The following is a 25,185-nucleotide window of genomic DNA, read 5'->3' as shown; positions in this document are numbered from 1 at the left end:
AGCACAGGACAGCCAGGAGTCTGTGAAGTGAAGAGAAGCTCACAGTGTGGAGTCAGGAGTGTAGCAGAGGTTAATAAAGGCAGACCAGCCTGGATTACCAGCCGTGAATAGAGGCGGGGGGATAAACAGGACTTGTAATTGCTGCTTGGCTCTGAAATAGACTCAGAGGGAAGTCTTCCTGCTGGAAACAAACCAGCCTAACAGGCTATTTTCGAAGGCAACTTTGATTATTTGAATCCTCATTATTATATAAAACACAGTAACAGCAGTCAGCCTACATAGATGGATTGAAAGGCCGTTCTTTCTTATGCTTTAATGTTATCTCCAATATTAAAACAACTTGTCTATATTACTGGCTTTCAGACTCACGCTGCCTTGTCAGACTGCTTTCTCTGAATGTTTCTAGATTTGGTGGTGTACCCAAGGAATTTTTGCACCTCAGTAAAACTCATTTTCAAATGAATTTCTATTAAATCTACCAGGCTGGCATAGAGAGTTTGTAAAGGTTTGTACACCCAAAACATATGGTCAGGTTGTAAAATACCGCACTGTAACCACACCAAAACATTAAAATGTATCAATAAAAACATCCGGTAATCTCACCTGACAGGTTTTTTTTATGAACACTTTAAATTTTCATTTTTCCCCCTTCTCTTCTCTTTTTTTTTCTTTTTTTTTTTTTTTTAAAAATAAAACACTAAAATTCAGAAACTGGGCTTCACGTACTGTAATAAATTTAAAAATAATAGAAAAGTAGAATAAGAATAGAAATTTTTTTTAAGCAGCAGCTTTTTAAAACGCCTTTTGGGAGGTCCCGATCCTGCGCTTCTGAACTACTGTGCAGCCCTAGGTGGGGAATAAGGTGCATTTATGTAGCGCGTAACGTGTTATTCTGGTAGCACAACCGCAGCACAAGCACAGATTTAAGGTTGGAGGAGGGGGGGGTATGGGTGGGCTCGCAGAGTTCACCACAAAAATATATATAGACTTCCTCCACCTTCACTACGAAACCCACCGACACACACTCCGGGAGCTACAGCAGACAAGGACAAGACTGAAGCTTTGAAAGAGCGAGGTGATTCCCATAACCACTTCAAACACCAGGCGCAGGTTTATACGTAAGTCTTGAAAGTTCAGTAGGGAAATGAGGCTGCTCTTTAGCGTCTGTGGCTGTGTCACACACACAAACACACACATACACACACACAAAGAAAAAAATATACCCCACTGCTCTTTCTCTGGAAAAAAAAAATCATAAATGAGTTGCTGTGTTTTGCACTTTAGCAGATTATAGCGTATACTTCCTTTTTTCTCCTCTCTCTTAACTGATTCACCGATTCACCAAAAGTCATTTTTAAAAAAGTCCCTTTAACAGTTGCCCTTTGTAGACACCACATTGGATGTGACACATCCTCTATACGAGTTTCATTTATCATATTCGTTTCCGTTTAACTTGAATCATCGATCAGCATCTGCCCTTGCCTTTAATTGGAGTTGGTACCCTTTCTCTTGGCTGACTTCCACTGCTCTATCCCCTTGGTCACCTCTACTTGACTTCTCGGGAATATTGCTGAGTCACGAGGAGGGCGAAGGGGGCGATGTTTCGACTCAAAATACCCGTGCCTGTGACAAGTAACCTGCGCAAATGGGCAGATATCCTTCAATCCGCTTTCAGCGCCCACTTTGCTCTGCTCACCTTTGCGCGGTGATGCCCAGAGGAGAGAGGGGGAGGAGCGGGGTCTCCAATCCTGCCCACCTTTCTCCTCCCTCCGCCGCTGACAGCTCGACAGACACCGCTGCTGGCCTATCGCGCCAGAGCCGGACCCCTCTCTTGTCCTTTCTCTCCCTCCCCCTGTGCCCTGCCCACCCCGGCGGTCTCCTCTCCAGCCCTGCCAGAGCCAATCCGCGACTGGGTGTAAGTAGGGCAAGCCGCTTCCTGGTTCTCAGAAAGGAGGAGCTGGGAGTCGGAGTGGGCCAGCGCAGGCAGAAGACAGGGGGACAGAGCAGCCCAGAAAGCCGGCGGTCTGCAGAGAGAAGAGGAGAAGGGAGCTGCGAGGGAGGGGGAAAAAACGCCGACGCACAATTTGGCGAGTAAGAAAACCTCGCAGGTGTCGAGCTGAGGACGACAGGAGCGGTGAACCCCCCGCCTCCTGGCGAAGAAGAGGCGAGAGCTGGGAGCATAAAAAAAGAAATATACGAAGTAGAAGAAGTCGGCAGGGTGGGACGAAGTAATCCAGGAAGTGTGGAGGCCGGTCAGGTGGGAGGCGACGAGCCAGGACAGGTGACACACCGGCACTCAGGTAACTATTCACCTGTCTGCCCTCGAAATGTCAGCAAACTAGAGCAATCCTGTAAAGTAAATGTTGTTTTTAGGGGGCATGGTTTGTTTGTTTTGTTTTGTTTTTTCTGCCGTGACAGCACCGGCTTGCCTCGGGCGCTTTCGTCCCTCCTCCCTCCTTCCCGGTTTCTGATCGGGGTCACGGGAGGACTGATCACGTCACGGCTACTCAGTAACTCCCGTCGACATTTATTAAAAGCGTTTCGGTTTACTTTTAGAAGCGCACAGAGCCACACATGCTCTCACAGTTCTTCTGTTTTTGTGGTGGGCGAAGCAGGTGCTGCAGCCGCTGTTTGTTACGTGCGTCTGCGCGCGGCGGCGGCCAGGTGAGCGACACGGAGCAGGGTCGGCGGGTACATTTCTGGAGACTGGGCTGCTAATTATAGCCGAGAACACCGGCTGACATCCAAAACCTATAACCTGTTCTCACGCACATCACCTGCCTCCCTGCGCCACTCACGGGCACGCGGTGCAGTGGATCTGCTGGATTTAGTCTCTTGCGCCTAAACGAGCCACCCTCAGTGGTCTGTTAATCATCATTATCATCATCATCATCATCATCCCTACGGCGCACCCAGTGTTTTATTTTAATCCTGTCACAATCCTGTGTTACAAAGGCTGTAATGTTAGGTTAAGGCTTCAGCCTGCATCATGGGTGGGGAGGGTTGTTATATCAGTGGGATTCTGTATGTGTGTGTGTGTGTGTGTGTGTGTGTCGTTGAAGAGGTAACCGTGTTGCTGACTTGCCCCTCTGACAGACCGGCCTAACAAGCTCAACTGGCTTGGGTTTGGTTTCCCTGTGCTGTGAGCAGCTTGGTTGGTTAAATCTTTAGGCGCCCTTGCAGGCAGTTAAAGCCCCGTGAAGCTCCCAGGCTCAGGTGTTACTGAAGGCTTCTTTATTTTCTTCCTTCTGTCTCACCTCTGTGTCTCTGAGGGGTGAGAGTGGGTGGCTGTGAAACCAGGGAAGGAAGGTAGCAAAAAGACAAGAAGGAGACCATAAAACAGCCTTTGTACTTTCTGTTTTCTTTTAGTGTGTGTGTGTGCGCGCGCGCGCGTGCGTGCGTGCGTTCTCTGTGAGCCGGTTACCATCATCATGTGATGGGGCATTTCTAACACTTACACTGGGTTGGCACCACACATGGAAGAGCCATCAGGGTTTTGAAATAATTTCTTAAAGCCAGCTCTGTTTGCCCTAACTTTGTCTGCAACATAATTAGACATCTGTGTTTTACCACCACGTTCCTGGTGTCCTAACATGACCTCCATCTTGGCCTGCTGTCTGCATGCCTGCTTTTTGTAGCCTTGGATATTTCATCATTATGTTTAGTCTTAATTTGCAGAAACATGAATACTTACTGTCCTTCAGTTAGAGAGCTGGGGACATTAAAAAAAAAGAAGCCCTCATTACTTGTACATGGTATGTTGCTAATCATGTTCATCTAAAAGGTGTGTGTGTGTAGGGGTGTGTATTTGTGTGTGGGCTTTCCCAACCCTACTTACAGTTGGAGAACTTCTTTTCCGAAGAAGTCAAAGTAGGAAGCAGTTGGTTTCTGTCGGTGTATTTTTCTTTTTCTGTTCTTCTACAAGAACTCCCCACTCCACTCCAAATTACATCTGGTGCATCATATGATAACTTGTGGGTGTGCAAGTGTGTGTGCGTGTGCGCGCTTATCCATATGCAGCATAGCTAACCCAACATATCTGACAAAACAAAAACGAAACGGGCGTCGTTTAGTTAGTCAGCACCTTGTGTTTTTCTTTATCAGTTGATCACATCTCCTCTCTTTGTTCGTGCACCCTTTAGTTAAAGGTAACAATCAAATTAAAGCTCCAGGCATTGTGTTCTTTGACATTATTGGGCAAAAATCAATAACAGCCTCTCTCACACTGTAATTCAAGTGCTCTGAGAGAGAGCGCTACACTCCTGCACCTCCTCGGGACTTCGTTTTCAGGCTTTAGAAAATCTAAACTATGACAGGAAACCAGTCACAGGTATTTTATAAACCAGATCAAAAGAGTAGCACAGAGCAGTATTAAAAAAAGTGAAACTTAGACACCGCTTTGGTTTAAAGAAGAAGTTAAAATTGTGTGTGAAGCCAACAATCACTGTACACTAATTTTTCTAGTCCATAACAACTGTTCGTTTGGAGGAAGGGGTGTATAGCAGAGAGAGAGGACAGCTGGTTTGTGTGTTTTCTTTCTTTTTTCTTTTTTTACTGCATCTTTCAATTTGATAATTCAAGCATTAAAATCTTTTTCTTTTTCAGGTGTATGACATCTGCAAACCTCTGAGCAAAAAACCAAAGAGTAAGGGGTCGTGCAAAGGAGAAAGAACAGAAAGCAAGAACCCATCTTCTCCTGGGTTTATGGACTGGAGGTAGGAATCTCGCACCTTTTTATAATATGACTTACACTGTAAACACGTGTACACTCAAGAAGAGACTAGCACTTATGTGGCAACTGGAGACCACAAAATGTCAATAGATTTCAGGCGGGTGAAATAATCAGTAGCAGCACAAAGTGGGCAGGTACAGAATTATCCTAATCTCAGCTTTAAGGTGAGCAATTGAAGCAATTACCAATAGGTGTGAAAAATACTGTTGACTGGCATGTGGCACATAACCTACTCAAGCAGGGTACGGAAAGTCCAGCAGCAGCTGTCGGCTGCAGAGCGACGGCAGACGAGCAAAACTGAGGCTTTTGTCTGCATATCACTCACTCGCTCCGTCTTCCCGACACTTAAGCTGTCAGGCAGCCGTGCGTTACCGTGTAATGGGAAAACGATTATCTTGAAATGTTGTTGTGTCATCCAAGCATATTTGAAAGCCAAGGTCTTAACACCTGTTTCGAATGGCCGCCCTCAGCAATGGAGAAGAAATTGTGCGTCAAGGAGTAGACGGAAATGAACAGTACAAGTGGAGATAACACTTGCAGGACATAAAAGTTGTGTGTGTGGTGTTGAGTCACAAATGCAATTGTGTGAAGAGTGTGAAAGGAGCTTGCGTCAGTGCCTATAAGGTCACCTCAGGAACTGATTTTCCTGTAACTTCAGGATGCACGTCTCTCCTAATGTTATTCAAAAGTTGTGACTACACGGTGTCACCCTGCTAGACTTTTAAAAAAAACCCCATCTTGATGGCATGTGGTAGTTATATTAATTAGCTCCCCTGCAAGCTCATAGATGAATTAGACAGCGACATTAAATCGACACGGTTTAGCAGTGTTTCTTATCCTGTAGCTTGCTAAAAAGTAATAATGTAATTCTGAACAAATTATATGCTATTACACAGAATTATTTAATAAATATATATTTATTTAAAATGTATTTTGCTATTTAATCTCCACCAAAATGTCATATTATCGGTGCCGCTTATTCAGAGCTCCATTTGCACTCATTTACCACGCTGAGTAATACATACATGACTAATTTGTGCGATATCAGCCAAACATATGAGCTTTACTAAATCAAACGTGTGTGTGTGTGTGTGTGTGAGGGGTATCCTCTGGAAACACTGGTCTTGGTGGGCTGGGAGCAGCATCGTGAAAGCATCCGTGTCCTTGGAATAAATATGAGCTGAATAAAGTGGTCAAACAGTTAAATATTTTATAGGCAACCTGGAAGTTAACTCCACTGTGGTTTGTCGGCTGCAGATGCTCTACTGGCTTTTAAAGATGGCTCAGGAATAATGCCAAAAATAAACCCTCATGTTTTTAAACCAGGCTGATGATATTTATAAGTTTTTGTTGTTGGGAAATAAGCACAAAGGAGCTTTAAGGACATCATAACAGTAATGTTAGACATAATCACATAGCGGAGGACGCAGTCTTCGAGGATTAGCGGCTCCTTCAGCTTCAGGCAACAATATGCTGGCTAATTTAAAAACATGCAATTAAAATGGAACGAGAGACATGAATCTCATTCATTCTTTTTTTTTTTTTTTTTTTTTTTTCTAAAGCTAAATGATTATTCCAGTTGCGATCGTGAAATTGAGATTAGCAAACAAACCATGTAATGAATGGATATTTTTGATATGCCTTCTGACAGCATAAGGTCAGATCCACCTACTGAGAAAGCTGAGCTCTAGAATAAAGATCTCATGACCGGATTACTGATGCTGATTATTATTTAAATGAAGATGTTAGAGTTTCCTGTCAATGTCAGCAAGATGCCACAAACCTACCAACATTTGTGCTGTATGAAGTGCAGTTCCAGCCACGCTCGGTGCATATTTACCTGTGTTTCAACGTAATCCAGATAACGCTGGTGTTTAAATCCCACTGAATTTTACCTTTAAAACAGCTGCAGTTCTGTCAACTTTCCCTTCCTCTTAACTGTCATAGGAAGTAAAATGTATATTAATAAAATGCATGATGTATTGTTTACATGTTATATGTTTAGCTATAAAGAGAACACTCCTCTTTGAAGGAAGCTGGAGCATGAAAATGCCTATATGTTATGTAAAGTTATCTGGACTGAAGGTTAATTTTAATTAGGTTTGAATTTGTTTATGACTTTATCATGTGACTGTGTGTGTGTGTGTGTGGTGGGCAAGTTGGTGTGACAATTCATGTGACCACTGCTTTGCTAGAGTATGACTGGTGACTACCATGTGTCCGTGAAAGGGTGGGTATAAAGGGAAGTGACATTGAGTGGTCTGTCAGGCGAGGAAGAGAGTCACAGACCTACACACACACACATGCACACACTCTGATACATGCATGCACACAGTTCTGGGAAATGCTTTAATTAGGGCATGTGAGCCCATATAAATTCCCCCTATTCAGACATGGGTCTTTCAGTTTCATATGAACCGACTGAGTGGGAGGAAGGTGGGGGGGGGAGAGAGAGAGAGAACGGGGGATGGAGGATGGAGTTGAAAGAAGTCGAGGTTTCTTTTTTAGCCCCAGATATCTGAAGGTGTCTCACCCTCTTTCTTGTGTCTCCTTTGTTCTCATCCAGCATCACTCCGACACCTTCAGTAGTGCCCTGCACTCTGACTTGTGTGTGTGTGTGTGTGTGTGTGTGTGTGTGTGTGTGTGTGTGAGAAAGATGACAATGTCTTCATCCAGCTCTTTATTGTCAATATATCCTTAAATAAATCCAATACTGTAACTGCGCTAATCAGATCTGTACCCGGACGTTTCCTCTATTTAAACATACATGGTTTTAGACAAGTTGCGCATTTTCACCATATATGGCGGTTGTTTCTCCACTTTAAAGCTGTAATGACACAGGGGTGACTGCATGGTGTCCGTAATCCAGTCTGCAGCGACTACAGTTGAGTCTTGCCCCCACTCGATCTGTGTCAATAGAGGAAGTTATGTATCTGCCATTTCCTCTTTTCAGTCATGAGTTTCTGTAGCATTTGACAGCCCTCCCTTGCTCTCGACCACCAGCTTCACAGCCCACGCCACCCTAGTGTTAACCAAGGAGCAGGTGGCCGTGACTCTTCTTCTTCTTCTTCTTCTTGTAACGAGTTAAAGAGAAAAGGGGGGGCCTGAGGGAAAAAAACAAAAGCTACAGACTGAAGGAGTGATCGTGATTCAGCTCTTCTAGTAACAGTGCAATTGTTTCTGTACACATTGAGCGGGCGGTTATCATAAATAGGTACAATGAGACAACACTTCAGGGAAAGTGAGAATAAACACCCAAACATGTGCAGGCAAAGGGAGTCATTGCAGCTGAAACTGACCCCTTTCATGTGCGCTGCTCAGAGGGGAACTCCAGCTGCAAATGGAGGCGTTCATTCCAAAAGGCTGCACATCATCATCCCTTCTGGAAAAAATCTAATCACTTTAGTTTTTGTAGTTTTTGTTTTAAAATGTGAATTGCATTGTTTTTACTTTAAATGCGATTTAAAATAGAAGTATTTGTGGACCACAAAGTTTTGCTGAGATGTTCGTCCATCATTCAGGCTGCATTGGCTTCACTAACTGATCATTTGATCAGCAGTTAAAGTTCTCGTTTTCTCTCTTTTTTTTCTTCTTCTTCTTCTTGCCTGGTTTCTGATACCACAGCAGTGGGTGTTGCAGTTGTACACCAGTCAGCTAAACGGTAAAGCCCTCCCTGATGCTGGGCTGAAGTTCTGATAATATTTCAGGGATTGTAGTTACAGTAAATACAAGCGGCCTCCTCCTCTTCCCATACAGTTGAGCCAATTTGTCAGGAAAGTGACACATTGTTTGGTCATATCCTCTGGTCGTCTTTCTTTCTTTTCATTTCTACCAGTCTGGCAGCGTTCACCTGTTTTGTTTTGTTTTTACACATTTTTTTAGTCTAATCTTCCCCTGAGCCGTTTCTCGATCATTTCTCGTGTGTTTGTCTTTCATTTATCTCTCCATCTGTTCTAGTGGTCGACCATTTTTTTTATAGAGCACAGGAAGAGGAAATTGATCAGGATCAGTTAGTTTTTGCAACATTTCTCTCTGTGAGGATGTGTGTGTGTATGTGTGTGTTCAGCCCTTTTGCAACATCTTCCTCTGAAGTGGGAGTTCATTTGTGCAGGACAACAGAAGCTGTTAAGACCCTCCCACTGTTTTGACAACTTTAATGTAATGGACCCACAATTACACCCCCCTTAAAAGAGAGGGAGAGCAGCATTTCACTTAAAAGTACCGCAAGAATATGTTGCTGAATACTTTCACGTAACTTTTTGCCCCATCTACTGATTGCCATCTCCAAAACCACCTCACCTGCTCCACCTACCACTGCTGTTACTACATTCTCGAGCACCCACAGGAACACACACCAAAATTTATTTTAAAAATGTTTTTAAAAATTTTTTTTGGCTCAGGTCTACAGTAATTTCTGCAGCACAGGTGGTGATGGGGTCGTGTTTGACTGCATTGGGTTGATCACATGGTTAAACCTCCCCAGCAATCTTATGAATATAATTTTATATCCTGCACGGCAAGGCTGAAAGCTTCAGTCGGACATTATATTATAAGCGGCTCCATGAGGAGTATCGAGCAGGACAAGTTAGTTTTCATTTAGCTCGAGGAGAGAACTGGAGATGTCGAGTATAACGTGCAGGGAGACTGACGGGAATTTTAGATGTTAAATGTGTGATTTAACATCTAAAAGAACTCATAACGATATTTTTATTGTACCGCTACAAAACTGTGAATTGTTTTTTGTCTTTTCTTTTTCTTTTTTTCTGGCCAATTAATTACCCTAAAAAATACAACACAGAGCGAATGTCTAACTCTAAAAATACTACTTTTTTAAATTACTCTTCTTATTATCACGATATATTACAACACATGTACAAGCATGTTATTTCTATAATTTTCACAGTACATATATTGTATATGTACTTGCGTTTCAAAGCCATGACCAGTTATTGAAACTGATTTACATTGTAAGTTCTTATATTATAAACCTGTTGACAGACATCCTCTTATACACCTGTGTGTACAGAACATAAAAAAATTAGGAAAATGATTATAGATGTATTTTAAATATGTGTGTGTATCATTGTAGTATATTGCATATGTGTTAAAAAAAAAGTGTATTTAAATATTTTATTGTATTGTTTCTGGATTCAAATTTTTGCCACTTTTTCTTTTTTTTAGTTTAAAATTTACGCAGCTGGGGGACTTTAATCTATTTGCAAATAAAACATATTTATTTTATAATGCAGGTTGTTTTTTTAGCCCCGATTACGTTGCAGTATCGCACTAGCGTCGATTGAAAGTATGACTGAAAAGTGACTTCCTAGTTGCTAATGAACTCTTCTACTGTACCTAATTTAAATATTCTCTCAGGTAATGTAAAAAATTAACACAACATATTTATATATATATATATTTACACTTTTTTTGTTAAACTCTTCATGTGATTTCTCATCTAAAACTAACTGTGAAGATGTCGGGTTGATTTCTGACCACAGTTACTGCACCGGGTGCAGTACGCCTACACAGTTCATTTGCTCTACCTGATTGGCATGTTTTAACACTCCTGCTAACTGATGCATTTCTGTATGTCTGACGTTTAGTTTTTTTGTTTTTTTTGTTTTCTTTTCTTGTTTTCACATGCAATCGCATGTCGTCGTTCTCTCAGTGGAAACATTCCTCAACTTCATCAGCTCAATTCGACTAATCAGATATAGGAAATCACACACACACTCAATAAGATAACATTTCCTGCTTTTGCCCATTAATTGATGCAGGGTGCGGCATTTAATTCGCCCACACACACCTTGATGTTTCAGCGTACACGCACAGCTGTGGAGTTCTGGGGCTAGAAACTGCTGACCAGATAAGGAGCTAAAAGAGGGGGAGAGCAGAGTGTGAAACCACTCTGTCAGCATGCCTACTTTCTCTCTCACACATCTGTGCATTTTCTCCATCTTAGGGTGAAACTCCCTTTTGGTGATGCTAATGATAGAGGTGGCTGCTACCCTCAGACATCTGCACACACACGCAAACGCATACACCTGCAAGGACTCGGCGACTTCCTGTGGCTGCGTGCATGTGTTCACCTCTTGCTCTATCGCTCTGTTTACCTCCCAGTCTTCATGTCATGGCTCCTCTCCCTTCTCTTTTTCTGTCTCCCCCCCCCCTCCTCCCCCTCCACCTTCCTCCCCTCCACCTTCCTCCCCTCCACCCCTTGTAACTTAACTCTCTCGACTCTTGTTTCATGTCTCTTCGCTAACACAGATTGTTCGAGGCTGGGACTAGATTTTCCTGTCTTAACCTCCTCTCTGCTTTATCTTTCAGAGTATCTCAACACCCACTCCCCATTCACTCACTCACTCGCTCTCATGTGTTTCTCCTCCCCCATACCCTCCTTACACTTGTTTGATTTCTAAGAACATGTGTGTTTTTAGAAAACATACCTCCCTCATGTTCCTTTTTTAACTTTTGTTGCCTCTTCTCAAATCTCAGACCGTTTTCCTTCCAACCTCAGATTGATTTCTCCTTTCCGTCTCCTTCTTTAACTGGGGCAAACAAACAGAAGAATTTGACTTAAGGCTGATTTTGGGCAAAGAAAATAAGCACAAAAATCTTTTTGTTGTTGTTTTGTTTTTTACAGAAATAAATTGAAACTGCTTTAGAAAATGATTCAGAATGAAAAACATGTAAAGTTCAACTTAAAGTAGTTTAAACCAATCTTTAAACTAATCATAACTAAATCGTATCTTCCAATGTTCTGTGTTCCTTAAATCTTACTACACTTTGTTCACTTTTATAGTTTTATTACACATTTAAAAAATGTTTGAAAGTCTTAGCGGCATCCCCTCATTTCCTTCTCCTCCAGATGTCAAATAGATGCTTCCACAAAATTACATTAAACTATACAAATAGAATAGCTAGCATGAATCCTGTTTCCTAAGTTACAACAAAATAAAACCATGACTTTCTAGCAGTTATTGCTCAAAAGCCAACCATTTTGTCCCTTGCACACTGTAATGTCATTCGTTAAAGGTTTTCAGTATAGAGCCTTTGGATGCATAACTCTCATGTGGTAAAGGGAAACATAAAAGCCTTTTATTCCCATAGATGTCAGGTTAGAAGCTGGTGGATATTACACAATGTATATGTGCACCCAAATGTCTTGCCCCATGTGCTGATAAGCTGATAATCCTCCAGCAGATTCACACCGGCGTTCAGGTCTGGCATGCAAACCGGCTGCTGTTGTAGCTCGCAGTGGAGTGTTGTGGTGTGGGAGGGCGAGGGGATAAGGGCCTTCGCTCTGCCAACCAAATGAATAATGTAATGTGTTCTTGGAACTAAGACCACAGCGTGCGCATGCGTCACACTTTACACACACACACACACACACACACACACACATCATAACGCCCCAGTTACAGTAAGGACAGAGGAGGGCATGGTTGCAGGGGCACTCTTAAATAAAGAAAGAACAAACTTTGCTGAGTAACATCAACTCAGAGGACTTCTCTTTTTTTCTTTCTCTCTTTTTTTTTTTTTCTAAATTCCTCTTCAGTTATTGCAGGTTGCAATCGTTGTAATTATCATGATGGTGTCTCAAGTCTTGTCTTTGACAAATTCAAATGGCGATTCAAATTCACCCCCCTCGCTGCGTCTGTTTTTATATCTCCTGGTGGGATGCAAATGTTCAGTCCGGAGGGAACTGCTGGGACACACAGCAGGTGGAGTTTGTGTTTTATCTCCCAGCAGGGACGAGCTGCTTTACTAGAAGACCTGCCCGTGTTCGTTTAGTTTTGCTTTTTATGCCGTTTTAGACACAGTTGTCACTCCAAATGGTTTTGCGCCCCTGTAATGCCTTTGAGAGCGCTTAGCCTGGCTGAAAGCAGCGGTTCTGGTTTGGCAGACATTATGTGTGTATACTCTCATCTCTTCTCATCCCCCCCACGTTTCCTCCTCCCCCTACTCTTTCTCAGCGAAGGTGTACCAGTACCACATTCAAGTCATTACCCCCAAAAAAGTAAGGTGTAAAGAAAAAAAAAAAAGGTTGAAATCTTTCTAAACCCTTTAAATCAGTCTGTCAAACAGAGGAGAGACTTGGTGTGAGCCGGACGAGGTGTGTGGAGGAGAAACGGTATGAATTTGAATCTTATTTTTCATGTGTTTGGCTGCTTTGTTGTTGTTTTGTTGTTTTTGTGGCAGAGGTTGTTTAGCATCATGATTTGTTTTGTTGTGGTTTGGATTAACTTTGCGCTAAATACGGGGTTTTATATGAATGAAAACACTTGTACACGTGTTTGTTTCTTAGTCACTGTGTGTCTCTGTAGGAGGAATTTCATTTCATACAGAAACTCCGTCTGTAACGAGGACATTTTATAATAATTTATTCAGAGCCGCTGAAACGCATCTGTGTGCTCCCGTCGAGTCACTGAACAGCACAAACGTTTTGCACATAGTCACGTTCAAAACTGTTGCACAATTTTTCTTAAGCCTTCTTCCAATTTAGATTTACCTAACGACTTTGTAAAACTCTAAAATCGATCCATAAACTTGTCCGTCTGCTAGCGCGAGTACTGAGAAAGCCATCACAACACCACAAGTGCTCATATTAACCAACATGGACGGACACACACACACACACGAGCAGGCCACTCTGGAAAACATCTGACATCAGAATTCATAAAAGCTTTTCTCCTTCTCCCTCTCTCAGCCACAGTTTTCTGTGACTAGTATAAAGTCATATTTTCCCCCTTAGTGCTGGAGCCTGATATAATTGAGGTGGACTGGGAAAACTTACAGCCTTTAACGGAAAATAGGAGCCATAAAAATAATACCAACAGTTCTAGTTCCAGTTACCACACGCTCTCTGTGTGTGCAGTGGGATTTCAGCATATAGTCGATGGATAGTATAAGCTGCTTTTATACTGAAGAGTAAATCTTTGTGAGCAGGTTTGGTCAATCCTGCAGCTGTCGTTTTCCTGGCCTCCACACAAACTGCTCTCTCTTTCTGTTGAGCTGGTGGACAGTAACTGTGGATTTAAGTTTCCATTTCCTCTTCAGTAAAAGCAAATCCACGGCAGATCCTCCACATTTCTTTGATTTCTTTCTTCTTCTTTTTAAAAAAAAAATACATTTCGTATAACCTGCAGGTTTTTTGACCAGTGGCCTTGCAGTTAGATGGAGATCCAAAAAATGATTTGAAGTTGTGATCTGTATATTTAAATAAACAAATAGATCTTTGTTGTTAAAAGAGAGGAAGAGTGTGCACATAATGAAAGCAAGGGATGAGGAAACCGTCAAGTTGCAGAGGTGGTACATTCCTCCACCGTCGACAAAGAGTAGGAGGTGAGAACAAAAAAAACTAAGAAAGAGATGAGATACAATTGTTGGAAAGATAACATCTGTCGCATTAAATGTACAGAAAATCAACACAATCCAAAATTCCATGGGTTAAAAAAACTTGACTTTTATCTACTTTGCATGCTCACTTTATTTGTGTGTTTTGGCGAGAGTAAGAGTGACGTTCAAAGACACGCCTAAAGGCAAACAGTCCTATCACTTATTTGACTTTTAAGGTAACAAGTCCTGTTTAACATGAATAAACTAAGAGTGACAGTTATTAAGAGTTAGGCTAATAGCTGAGCACTTGCTTGGAAGCTTTCAAGTGCATGACAATATGCGTTTGTGGTATCAGCCTGTGGGCTGGTTTAACATTAGTTACAATGTGTTGCAAGATTCAGCAACTTATGCAGACATGTCCTTCGTAAGCGACGAAAACAACCAGAAACAAAGTCACAAGGAACAAGAAGGGGGGGAGACACAAAGAGTGTGTAGTTTGTGGCTGTGCATGTCATAATGTGTCAGTATTAAGTGACTCACAGGCAGACAGAAAATTGATGGGAATCGTTGAAACTTCTATGCAATCTTATTATTTTCCGAATACGTCTGTGTTCTGAGGAATATGCCTAAAATAACAAGCTTGAACCACCAACCTCCCATGATGCTCTTTTTTTTTTTTTTTTTTTCTCTCTCTGTCTCTCTCTCTCTTTCTCTCTCCCCTGTGCCGGAAATTTAATGTGCACCGTTGTTTGCTCCTACCAAAACCCCTTTGTTTCTCGCTTTTCTGCAGGGCTTCAATTTCTGTTTTTTGAGTGACTTTTTGCTTGCTGAGAAGCATTTCCAAATATTACACTGTGTGCTCTGTGTTTTGTTTTTTGTTTTTTTTGTTTTTTTTTAAATAAAGAATCTGATTTTAATGGCGTGATTACCAGTGATGGAGCTGTTTGAACACAATTTTCTGCTCCAGTATCCTATCTGCTTAGTTTCCACTTTTTTTTCCTCTTCATTATCTGTTCTATGATGGCCTAAAACGTTTTTTTTTTTTTAATGTTATTTTACAAATTCAGAATTGTCCGTAAAATTTCAGGAAACTGTGAAAAATGGATGTTGCAAAAGGGACATTTTTATCCTTCTTTGTCCAGCACATGCTCTAAAAGTCAAACTTATTCAGTTTGCAGGAATCTAAGATGAGGAAAAGCGGCTAACCCTCATTTGTAATAATCTGAAAATGTCTGATATTCCAAGTCTGAGAAATGTGAATTTTAAAAGAAAAAGTTAGGTGTCCAAATAAACAAAAAACAAAATTGAGAAGGCCGTCTGAACGTCTTCACTCTTCTATATCAGCAGTTAGCCCTACATGTCGTCCTTGATGCCTCAAGTTCAGCGAGATAATTCTTTGTACAAGTGCGTTGGCTTCAGAAATATTAGTAAATATTTGTAACAGAATCTTTGGTGGTATTTTCTGACAAGTACCCAGTGACGTTCAACACGCCTAAGTTTCAAAGGAAGAGCACTTTGCACCAGTTTGTCTCAGTGGTGCAATGTGATATGGTTTAACTCTCATATTGCACCTACCTCACTGTTTTAATATGACTCACAATGCCAATATGATTTTGGTTCTTACACGTTTTTTTTTGCGTTCTTTGATTTTACCAAAAAATACTTTTTTCTTCTATTTTTTTACATTTCACATGGTTTTGGTTGCATGTGCTTATTTCCTTCCTGCGAAAGTAGTTGTACTAATGTGCATGGTCTGAAGCCGGATGGGTATTAATGCACAGCAACCGCAGCGATGCCATAACCTTAGCCGCGTTGCGATCCACGTACCTGTTGGCCTCGTACTTGTGAACAGGGAGGGGACGGCAGGAAGATTATGTTTATCGGAAAGTGTTCGGAAAATGGGCCGTTGGGTTTTGGAGAGAGGGGGCGCGTAGGCGACTTTGGGGGGGGAGGGGTATCTCTCAATGTGTCTTCGTCACCCTGCACCCTCTTTTGGTACGACAGGAAGGAGAGTGAGTGACAGAATGTGCGAACGAGGTAGACATCCCCAAGGATGAACGCTTAACCCCGACTTCTGACAAAGAGATCAGACCTTTTAAGTTGTCTGCACATCTGAAGGAAGGAGGAAATAGGAAAAAAAGAGTGGTTTTGAAAGAGAAAGACAGAGCGAGGAGGAAAGTGAAGGAGAAGACTTGCGAAGAACGAAAAGATGGAAGCCGTGAGACAGACGCTGCCTCGTCTCCAGCTGACGGTCCCCATGCCCATAAAGAAAGGGAAGGTAGGACTAACATTTACGACCTCTGGGTGGGTTCGTCCTCTCACCTTCGCACGAGAAAGAGACGGTTTGAGAAATCAAAAGGACCACAAAGTTTGCAGAAAGGTACCGGCAGGTTCTTGATAGGCATTTCATTAATTGCCTGTACTTTTATTTTCTTTTCTCGTTGTTGAATGGGTGGGGTGCATTTCTGCGTGACTTAAATAGCCTGTCGTTAAGATCATCACATAACTGGTTAAATCTAACAATGGTGGGTGGGGGGAGCCACAGATTGGCACGCTATGTGTGCAAGTGCTCATGTGTACTGTGTGTGTGTGTGTGTGCCTGTGTGCTCTTGTGCATGCACGTGTGTGTTTAATAGGGTGTGTTTTGGAGCAGGTTAGTCAGGTGGATGTACTGTTGTTGAGCAGAGCCCTCTGGGCACTGTGTGAACACTGTTATTGGATGGCCAGGGGGCTGCCAGTTGCTATGGGAGGGAGAATCTGGAGCGTGAGTTGTTTGTGGAAAATCTGGTCTGCTCAGGTGTGTGAAGAGATATTGTCGACCAGGTACAGTGTGGACAGGGTGAGGTGCGAGCTTAGGGATCCAAAGAAGGGAGTTGTTGGGTCTTATTACTGTCACATCTCACAAAGGGAAATAAAGAAAGTCATTGTCCTTGCTTGACGTTCATTACGGGATTTTACGTTCAACCCACCGCTCATACTTCTTGTCGAAAAACTGGTTTCTAACATATCCTCACGCCACTTTTAAAAGACAAAATACAAAGACCGCGTTATGAGAGTCACCGATGGACCTGTTGCAACTCTAAAAATTTGTATTTGACGTCAGATTATTTTCGTCTTTATTAAAGCTTATAATTCTCTTACTGTTTTTTTTTTTTTTTCCCTTCCTCATTCTTTCACTGGTACTCCCCCTTTCACCCACTCTAGCCTGTCACTTCCTCCCTTGCTTGGGTTTTTTCCTTCTCTCTCTCTTCCATCAGCCCCTCTCTACCTGGTATTTTATTTCAATCAGCTAATGTTATAAGGGTTTCACACGAATTAACCTACTGCCCTCTCGTTACGACGCCTACAGCACATTACATAACCTTGTGTCCTTTCCTCATCTTCACTGTCGTTTTTGTTTTATATTTCCACCGTGTCACACATGATTTTATTTTTCTGCTTCCTCTTGATTTTTGTATTTCATTTAGCTCTCATTCAGTTGCCTTCATTTGAACTTTTTCTCAAATGCCCAGACCTCTCGACATCCACCAAAAATCACCACCTCCTGATTTAGTAACCTGGATCAAAAGCACAGGGAGAGTGAGGCGAGGAGGATCATGAGGCAGAGTTGTTGTTGTTGTTGTTGTTGTTGATCCCCGTTTAAACTGTACGTCAGGTGAAAGGGGAATCCTAGCCTCAGTGACACTTCGAGATTTATTTTTGGGAGATTTAAGTATGACTCTGTGAAGGATGGTCTCTTATTTTTAGAAACTACACAGCAGTAACCTGTCTTTCTTTAAAAAAATGAGCCTGTAATTTGCTCACCCCTCTGCTTCTGCACATAAATTGAATTACCTTTCTTTCATGTAGGTGGCAATGTCTCCAGGAGAGGACGGGCTGATTGGGATTCCCTTCCCGGAGCACAGCAATGAACTGTTGTCCCACCTCAATGACCAGAGGAGGACAGGGCTCCTGTGTGACCTCACCCTGACTTCCCGCGGGGCACGCTACCCGACGCACCGCTCGGTCATGGCTGCCGTCAGTCTGTACTTCCGCCGACTGTTTGGTACAGAAGAAGCGGGCGGCGAGGGCGGAGGAGGTTTCAGCGTTTGCCAGCTGGATTGTGTGGCACCAGACGCCTTGGACGCCCTGCTGGAGTTCGCCTACACTGCCACTCTGACGATCCCCAGCTCTGGGATGAGAGATGTGCTGCGAGGGGCTCAGCTTCTGGGCATCCAGTGTGTGGCTGACGCCTGCAGAGACATCCTGGGGGAGACGGCAGAGGCCGAGGGGGAGGCAGCAGAGGAGCAGAGAGTTCAGCACACAGCTACTGATAGAATGGTAGGGGGAGAGAGGGTAATAGAGAAGGCCTCCAGAAGAAAAACAGACAGAAAAAAGGTGAAAAAAATTGGGCCATATCACAACATCAACTCCTCACCTTTGAACCCGCCGCCTGCTTCTCCCATCTCGCATCCTTCACCTGCATCCGACAGCTTCCGCTCTCTGCCTTCTACTCAGCCTCCTAGCCCCGAACGCCACGAGCTTCGCCTCACGCCTGGCCAGAACGGAGATCCTAAAGAGATTAGAGAACCTGGCAGAGGGGCTACACTAAACGGAGGGCTCCCTTATTGGCTACAAGACCGCCCTCGTATAGCCCACCCACCTCCCATACCGCCCCTAAATGACAAGCTGTCAGGGGATGAAGAGATTGAGGGTTTGGGCGAAGATGGTATGCCGATGGGAAGCACCTCCATGCCTACCTCTGTAGCTGATCGTGGTGCAGCCCCCTCAGTAGTGGGAGGGGGGAGAAAGAGGAAGTCTCAGACCCCACAGCAATGTCCTGTCTGCCAGAAGATCATCCACGGAGCAGGAAAACTGCCACGACACATGAGGACGCACACTGGAGAGAAACCCTTCCAGTGCAGTGCTTGTGGAGTCCGCTTTACCCGGTACAGAAACTTCTTACTACGATAATCAGAATGTGCTCGGTTGTTGTTGGTTTTTTCATCTTTTTTTAACTCTTTCTACCTCTTCATGATTTTGTCTTCTGCTCTATTTTCATCAGCAATGATAAGTTGAAGATCCACATGAGGAAACACACAGGCGAGCGCCCGTACCCCTGCCCCCACTGCCCTGCTCGGTTTCTGCATTCCTATGACCTCAAAAACCACCTGTCCCTCCACAGTGGGGCGCGGCCCTTCGAGTGCCCGCTTTGCCACAAGGCGTTTGCCCGGGAGGACCACCTCCAGCGTCACCGCAAAGGTCACAGCTGCCTGGAGTTACGCACGCGTCGCCCCAGACGTGGGCCCGAGCTTGTGGAGGATGAGATCGGTGACGGAGGCAGGAGGGAGCAGTCCAACCATCTGGAGGCTATGTCTTTACAGCCCCACTCCTCTACGTTCATCCCCCGCACAATGCTGGAAGGGGGAAGTGGCTCCGGCGCCGGTCCTCTAATATTTCCAGGTGACATCGAGAGGGAGCACTCTCTCGCCCTTCAGGCTCTGGCCCAGTTTGGGTCTCAGAGGCTGGCCAGCTACCCCGAGCTTTTCCTACGAGGGCTGGACATGCGAGCAGGCAGGGAGGCGGAGGGAGAAGATGCAGGAAGAACCCGCTCGCCAGCTACACATCGCGACCGGTGGGCCGAGGAAATGGAAGAGGAAATGGGAGACGAGGAGGCAGAAGAAGAGGAATAGTGAAAACAGAACGTCTGTTTGACTGATCAAGTGTGTGTATGCGTGTGTGGTAAAACATCCACAATAAAAAAATAATAATAATAAGATCACTCAGGTGGCTGGACTAATTACCTGCTGCTCACCGATAGAGAGCGCTTAAGAAAACAAAGATTAAATGAAAAAATATAATAAAAGAAAAATTGCAAAACGGGTTTTCTGCGATATTTTAAATGTTTGTCTTCTGGTTGTTGGCATTTGATTGAATTTTTCTTTTAAAATGTATTTCTTGTTTGCCGTTTAATTTCATTTACTTTAGGTTTGAGCTCTTTCTTATGTCTTGATTTTATTTTTGGAAGCTGGTGTGTGTCAGTGTGTGTGTGTGTGTGTGCGCGTGTGGTTCCTGGGATGCTTTTTACTATGCAAACTAAAATCCAGGGCTGCGGCATGGAGTGATAGTTTAAGATGTATATTTTAGTTACAAAATATGTTGATTCAGGTGCACTTCAGGAGTCATATCAGCTGGATCACAACAATGAGTTTGTGTGCCCTGTCCTCTGGTGGTTATCAGTGGAAATGCAGTCTAAGTAATTAGACTTTTTCTGTGCATTGAAAGCAATAATCTTACCTTCTTCTTTTTTTTTTTTTTTTTTTTTTTTGTTGTTAGTTGTTGAGTGAGCTTTGATTTGGTGCATAAACCAAAGATTTTAGGTTTTCTTAAGAGGAGATGAGAGAGGTGAACTGTAGCCAATGTTGGGTTTGAAGGCAAGAATCTTCCCAACTGTTTTGATAGCCATGAGAAAGAAACCTGCTTCTATATTTGAGTGTTTAAGAGCTGCAGAGCTCTGTGTTAAATGCCTGACCAAAAAGAGACAAAGTCTGGGTCAATGAGTTGATGCTGATAAATGGTAAAGACAATTCTCCCCCCCACTCCCGAGAAGCTGTGGACTAAAGTCTTCCAATGCACTCACTCGGGTTCTTTGATCGAAGACGACGTGCCCCCACGCCCTTTCTCTATTTATTTATTTATTGATATTTATTAAGGTTCTTCCGCTCAAACTCTTTTGTAAGACCAAATAGAGGGTTGGACACAGATCTGATCCGCTCCTCATCCAAGCTGCATTATGCTAAAAATCTTTCCTTGTGGTCTCCATACACCTCAAAGCCTTTTTACAGGCAGTGTCTTTGTTTTGGGTTTTTTTGTTGTTGTTTTTTTGGCCATTCATCCTCAAATGCATTCTTTGCACATTTAACCCCATCAGGTTCCATAACACAGGCACATTCCAGAGAGAAGGGAACAGCAGTATCAGGGGTTGAAACCCTCCTTCGTAAACGGACTTTTCAGCACGCTCTTCAGTTGTTAACTCAACATGTATGGTACTGTATCACATGTTGTTGCATGGCAGTTCTTATAGATCGGCCTAAAGGGGGCCGTTGTCTTTTCAGTTCATTCGTTTTTGACCAAAAGCTTTTTATCACCCTTTACCTGAAGCAGAACCTTCACGGGGTGTGATGCAACCATCAATTGCTTGAAGTGACAGCGTTTGTTTTTATTTTCACTTTCATTGAAATCTGCATTTTCAGAGCCCGCTGTATCAGCCACGCTGATCTGGCCTTGTGTGCACTGTCAGCTCTTTTCCTTGTAGTGAAACCTTTTCTCTGTTTCCAGTTTGTTTTGCACTAAGAGATTTTGGAGCTTCAAGCTTTTTTTCTTTTATTTTCCTTTAAAATCTTTTCCATTCACTCACTTACTACCATTTAAAAAATTGTGATTCAACTAGAGAATACTTCTTTAAAACCCACATGCTTCCTCCTGTATATTAGTACAGATATTGTCAAATATAATATATACATGTATATATATATTGGGATGAAGTTGCCTTAGGTTTTGGTTTGTTTTTTGTTTTTTTTTGTGCTGCAACTATTCTCAGGAAATCTTGAGCAATGCACTAAGTGATTAAATAAAATATCGAATGGGAAGAAACTGGTGCTGCAGGGTGATTGACACTCTTCATACTTGTGTAATGCCAGTAGTTTCATATTTGCTTTTATATCAAGTTGTTTGATGTTTAAACCACGAATGAATGAATTAAAATGTAGGTGAATACGAGTAGTGACAGTAAACTACTGGCCTTACTAGAACCAGTCTTACTGGAATGGCAGTATGACGGTTGGTATTGGGCATGAAGGGTGTTGGTACTCCCAGTCGGAGAGTGAATGTGGTTTAACTGATGCCAGCTGTGAAGTGTGAGTTTCTATGTGAGCTGTTTTTTGTTTTCCTGGCTTCGGTGAAGGGACATGGGGTACAGTCTGAGCAGAGACCCCGCTATCAGGGATACATTTTTGTCTTTCGGTTTTTAGTGGACCTTCTCAGTGATATGAATTCATTTTCCCAAGATTTGTTTCAGTTATTGTAAAGAGAATAAATAAAGATATCTAAGCTTGGCGTTTCTGTGTTACTGTTATTTTGTTTTTTTTTACTTTTTTACTATTTTTTTTTTTCTTCCCATATCTGCCCCCATCTCACCCTATCCCCAGTATCCTCCTCCTATCACACCAACCTTCTGCATATCCTCCTTCACTACGTCCATGAATCTTCTCTAGGCCCTTTTTCTTTTCCTCCTGCCTGGCAGCTCCATATATCTAATGTCCTTCCTCTGCATATGTCCAAACCATCTCAGCCTTGCTTCTCTAATTTTGTCTCCAAACTGCTCAACCTGCGCTATCCCGTTGATATTCACATTTGTAATCTTGTCCATTCTGCTCAGTCCCCCCAAAAATCAGCATCTTCAACTTAGTAGCACTAAGGAGGCAGAGCTTGAGGAGTCTATCTACAAAACATACGTTGGAACAGATCTCACAACAATCTTGTAAACTTTGCCTTTCACTCTTGCTACTATCCTTCACCCCTCACACTCGTATCCACCCACTCCATCCTGCCAGCACTCTCTTCTTCACTCTCTTGTGCACTGCTTGCTTTTTGATGGCTAACCAGAGGTATATAAACTCATCCACCTTCACTACCTCTATTCCTCACATGTTCACCTTCCACCTCTCATTCACACGTGTATTCTATCTCGTTTGTACTGATTTTAATTCATCTTCTCTCCAGAGCATAACTCCACCTCTCTGGGATCTCCTACACCTGCTCCCTACTCTCCCTATAGTTTACAATGTCATCTGCAAACATCATAGTCCACAGAGACTCCTGCCTGACCTTATCAACCTGTCCATCACCACTGCAAACAAGATCCACAAAGACACGGTGCAGCTCCTGACTTTCTCTATGCTTCTGCATCAACACTGTCAAAGCAAACAGCAGTGCTCTTTCTCGGAACGAAGCCATACTGCTGCTCGCTGATCATCACCCTTGCTCTTTAACCTAGCTTGAATAACTCATAGTTTCATGCTACGGCTCATCAACTTTATTCTTCTGTAATTACGACAACTCTCCACATCACCCCAGTTCTTAAAGATCGGTAGCAGTACATTTCTTCTCTACTCGTCAGGCATCCTCCAACTGTCCAAGATTATGTCAAACTCATTAAAAAGTCTGCTGCTACCAGCATCTCCATATCTCTACAGGTACTGTATGTCAGTAGGACCAGCCATCTTTTCACTCTTCATCCTCTTCATAGCTGCTCTCACTTCCTCCTTACAAATTCCGCTGCACTTCCTGATTCTCTAACTGCCCTCCATCTGTCCCTCTTCTCTGGGGTTTAAAAACTAGCACATAGGCAATTTTCTAAGTCCGATGTCAAAATCCACGGAGAGTTGAGAAATAGTATAACGCACTATATCTGTAATACTAGTGAATTTAAACTTAAACTAAAAGGACCCCCCAACATTTAATAATTAAATAGTTGTGACTGAGCTGTGTGGGCAGAAAAAAAGTGCTGCTGTTATTTTTAACATTCTTGTGCTGACATTTCTTGTTAAGTGCCAGTAAGTGATCTGTAATATGAGCTAATCTTGGTGAAATATCACCTCACTGAGGTGTCAGTTATGCTTTCAATGGCATTGTCAGAAAAGGTGAAAAGTGATGGGAAATGAAGCGTGCCTGAGCTAGTTGACAGGAACGTATAGACTGAGCTGGCACTGTGTTTTCAGTCAGCGATCACTGTTTGTTTACAAAGTTCATCGTTATGCTGACAGATTAAAGAGTAATTGTTTCAAATATTCGTTTGTCCCGATTCCAGACAGATTATTTAATGATTCTTTTTGTTTTGTTTGGATTTTATAGAATCGAATTGATTATTTATGCTATTGTTACTTTAATATCGCCTCTGTCAGTGCGCCCCAGGGCAGATTTGGCTACAATGTAGCTTGCCATCACCAGTGTGTGAATGTGTGTGTGAATGGGTGAATGACTGATTGTAGTGTAAAGCACTTTGGGGTCCTTAGGGACTAAGTAAAGCGCTATAAAAATACAGGCCATTTACCATAATATTTTGTTTTAAATATTTCTCATGTTTACTTGCTTGGCTGTTACATTCACTGTCCACTTTAATAAGTAAACCTTGTTAGTATTGAGCTGGGCCCCCTTTTACCTTCAGAACTGTCTTGATTCTTGAATTCACAACTGGAACACTCCATATTCAATACTGACACTATACCATTACATAGTTGCTGCACATTTATCAGTTGCTCATCTTGTTCAATTTTGTCTTATCAGTGTGAATTGTAGCTTTAGTTTCCTGTTCTTAGCTGACAAGAGAGGCACCCAGTGTGGTCTTCTGTTGCTTTACCCCGATTTTCTTCAAAGTTAATTGTGTTGCTTCTGCGTTCCTTTGCTGTAACAAGTGGTTATTTGAGTTGATGTTGCCTTCGTATTGGCTGGAAGCAGTCTGGCCAATCTCCAGAGAACTGCCTCTCGCTGGATATTTTCTTCTTTTCTGATCATTCTTCATAAACTGAAGAAGTGATTGTTGGGGAAAATCCCAGCAGATCAGCAGCTTCTCAAATATTCAGTCTGGCACCATCAACAATGGTTTGCTCAGTTTTCCTAGTACGGTTGTTGCACTGTGATTGGTTGACTAGATATTTGTGTTAACGAGCAGTTGTGCAGATGTGGCCATGACTGTGTGCTTGAATGATTTCTTTGGATCATAATGGAGGTTGAACTTGAGCTCACTTTTTCTGCCCCCTAACTCTAACCCAGGGGAAATGATTGAGCTGGAAATGGTGTGGGGGAAAAAGTGAACAGGTCTTTAACATGGAAGTCATTCTGACCTATGAAAGGCACAGGTGTGAATAATAAAATAAACCGTGGCTGGTTTGCGTTCATGGTCCTAATTTTGTTCTGGCTCTGTCTCACCGTGGAACTCGGCTGCACTTAAAGTGAGTAACATTTGTGTGTTTCGAGTTCAAGTTCAATCATCTATGGAGCATTTTCACAGAAGATTAAAAGGAAATAACACCTCAAGTGTTTCAGTAAACTTTTCCAGTCAACCAGCACACAAAATA

At 42.7% G+C, this 25,185-nt stretch overlaps 1 protein-coding gene across 2 annotated transcripts; it reads left to right on the top strand.

The window, feature by feature from the left end:
• Positions 1–1,708: 1,708 nt before the first annotated feature.
• On the top strand, positions 1,709–22,165 carry zbtb7b (zinc finger and BTB domain containing 7B). Of its 2 annotated transcripts, XM_086311642.1 has the most exons (4): positions 1,709–2,300; positions 4,606–4,715; positions 17,921–18,999; positions 19,116–22,165. In XM_086311642.1, exons 3-4 carry the CDS (start codon positions 17,927–17,929, stop codon positions 19,741–19,743), a joined length of 1,701 nt encoding a protein of 566 aa, XP_086167768.1. In that variant the 5' UTR covers positions 1,709–2,300; positions 4,606–4,715; positions 17,921–17,926; the 3' UTR covers positions 19,744–22,165. The 2 variants fall into 2 exon arrangements, with proteins under 2 accessions (XP_086167768.1, XP_086167769.1); XM_086311643.1 differs by lacking the exons at positions 1,709–2,300; positions 4,606–4,715 and adding an exon at positions 16,066–16,349.
• Positions 22,166–25,185: the final 3,020 nt, after the last annotated feature.

The sequence above is a fragment of the Aulonocara sp. 'chitande type north' Nkhata Bay genome, linkage group LG11, assembly GCF_057382095.1.
Source record: "Aulonocara sp. 'chitande type north' Nkhata Bay isolate Kocher_YH1m ecotype deep benthic linkage group LG11, A_spYH_male_GT1.1, whole genome shotgun sequence".
NCBI classification, from domain to species: Eukaryota; Metazoa; Chordata; class Actinopteri; order Cichliformes; family Cichlidae; genus Aulonocara; species Aulonocara sp. 'chitande type north' Nkhata Bay.
The sequence above is the reverse complement of the archived record's forward strand: the minus strand, read 5'-3'. Positions and strand labels throughout refer to the sequence as shown.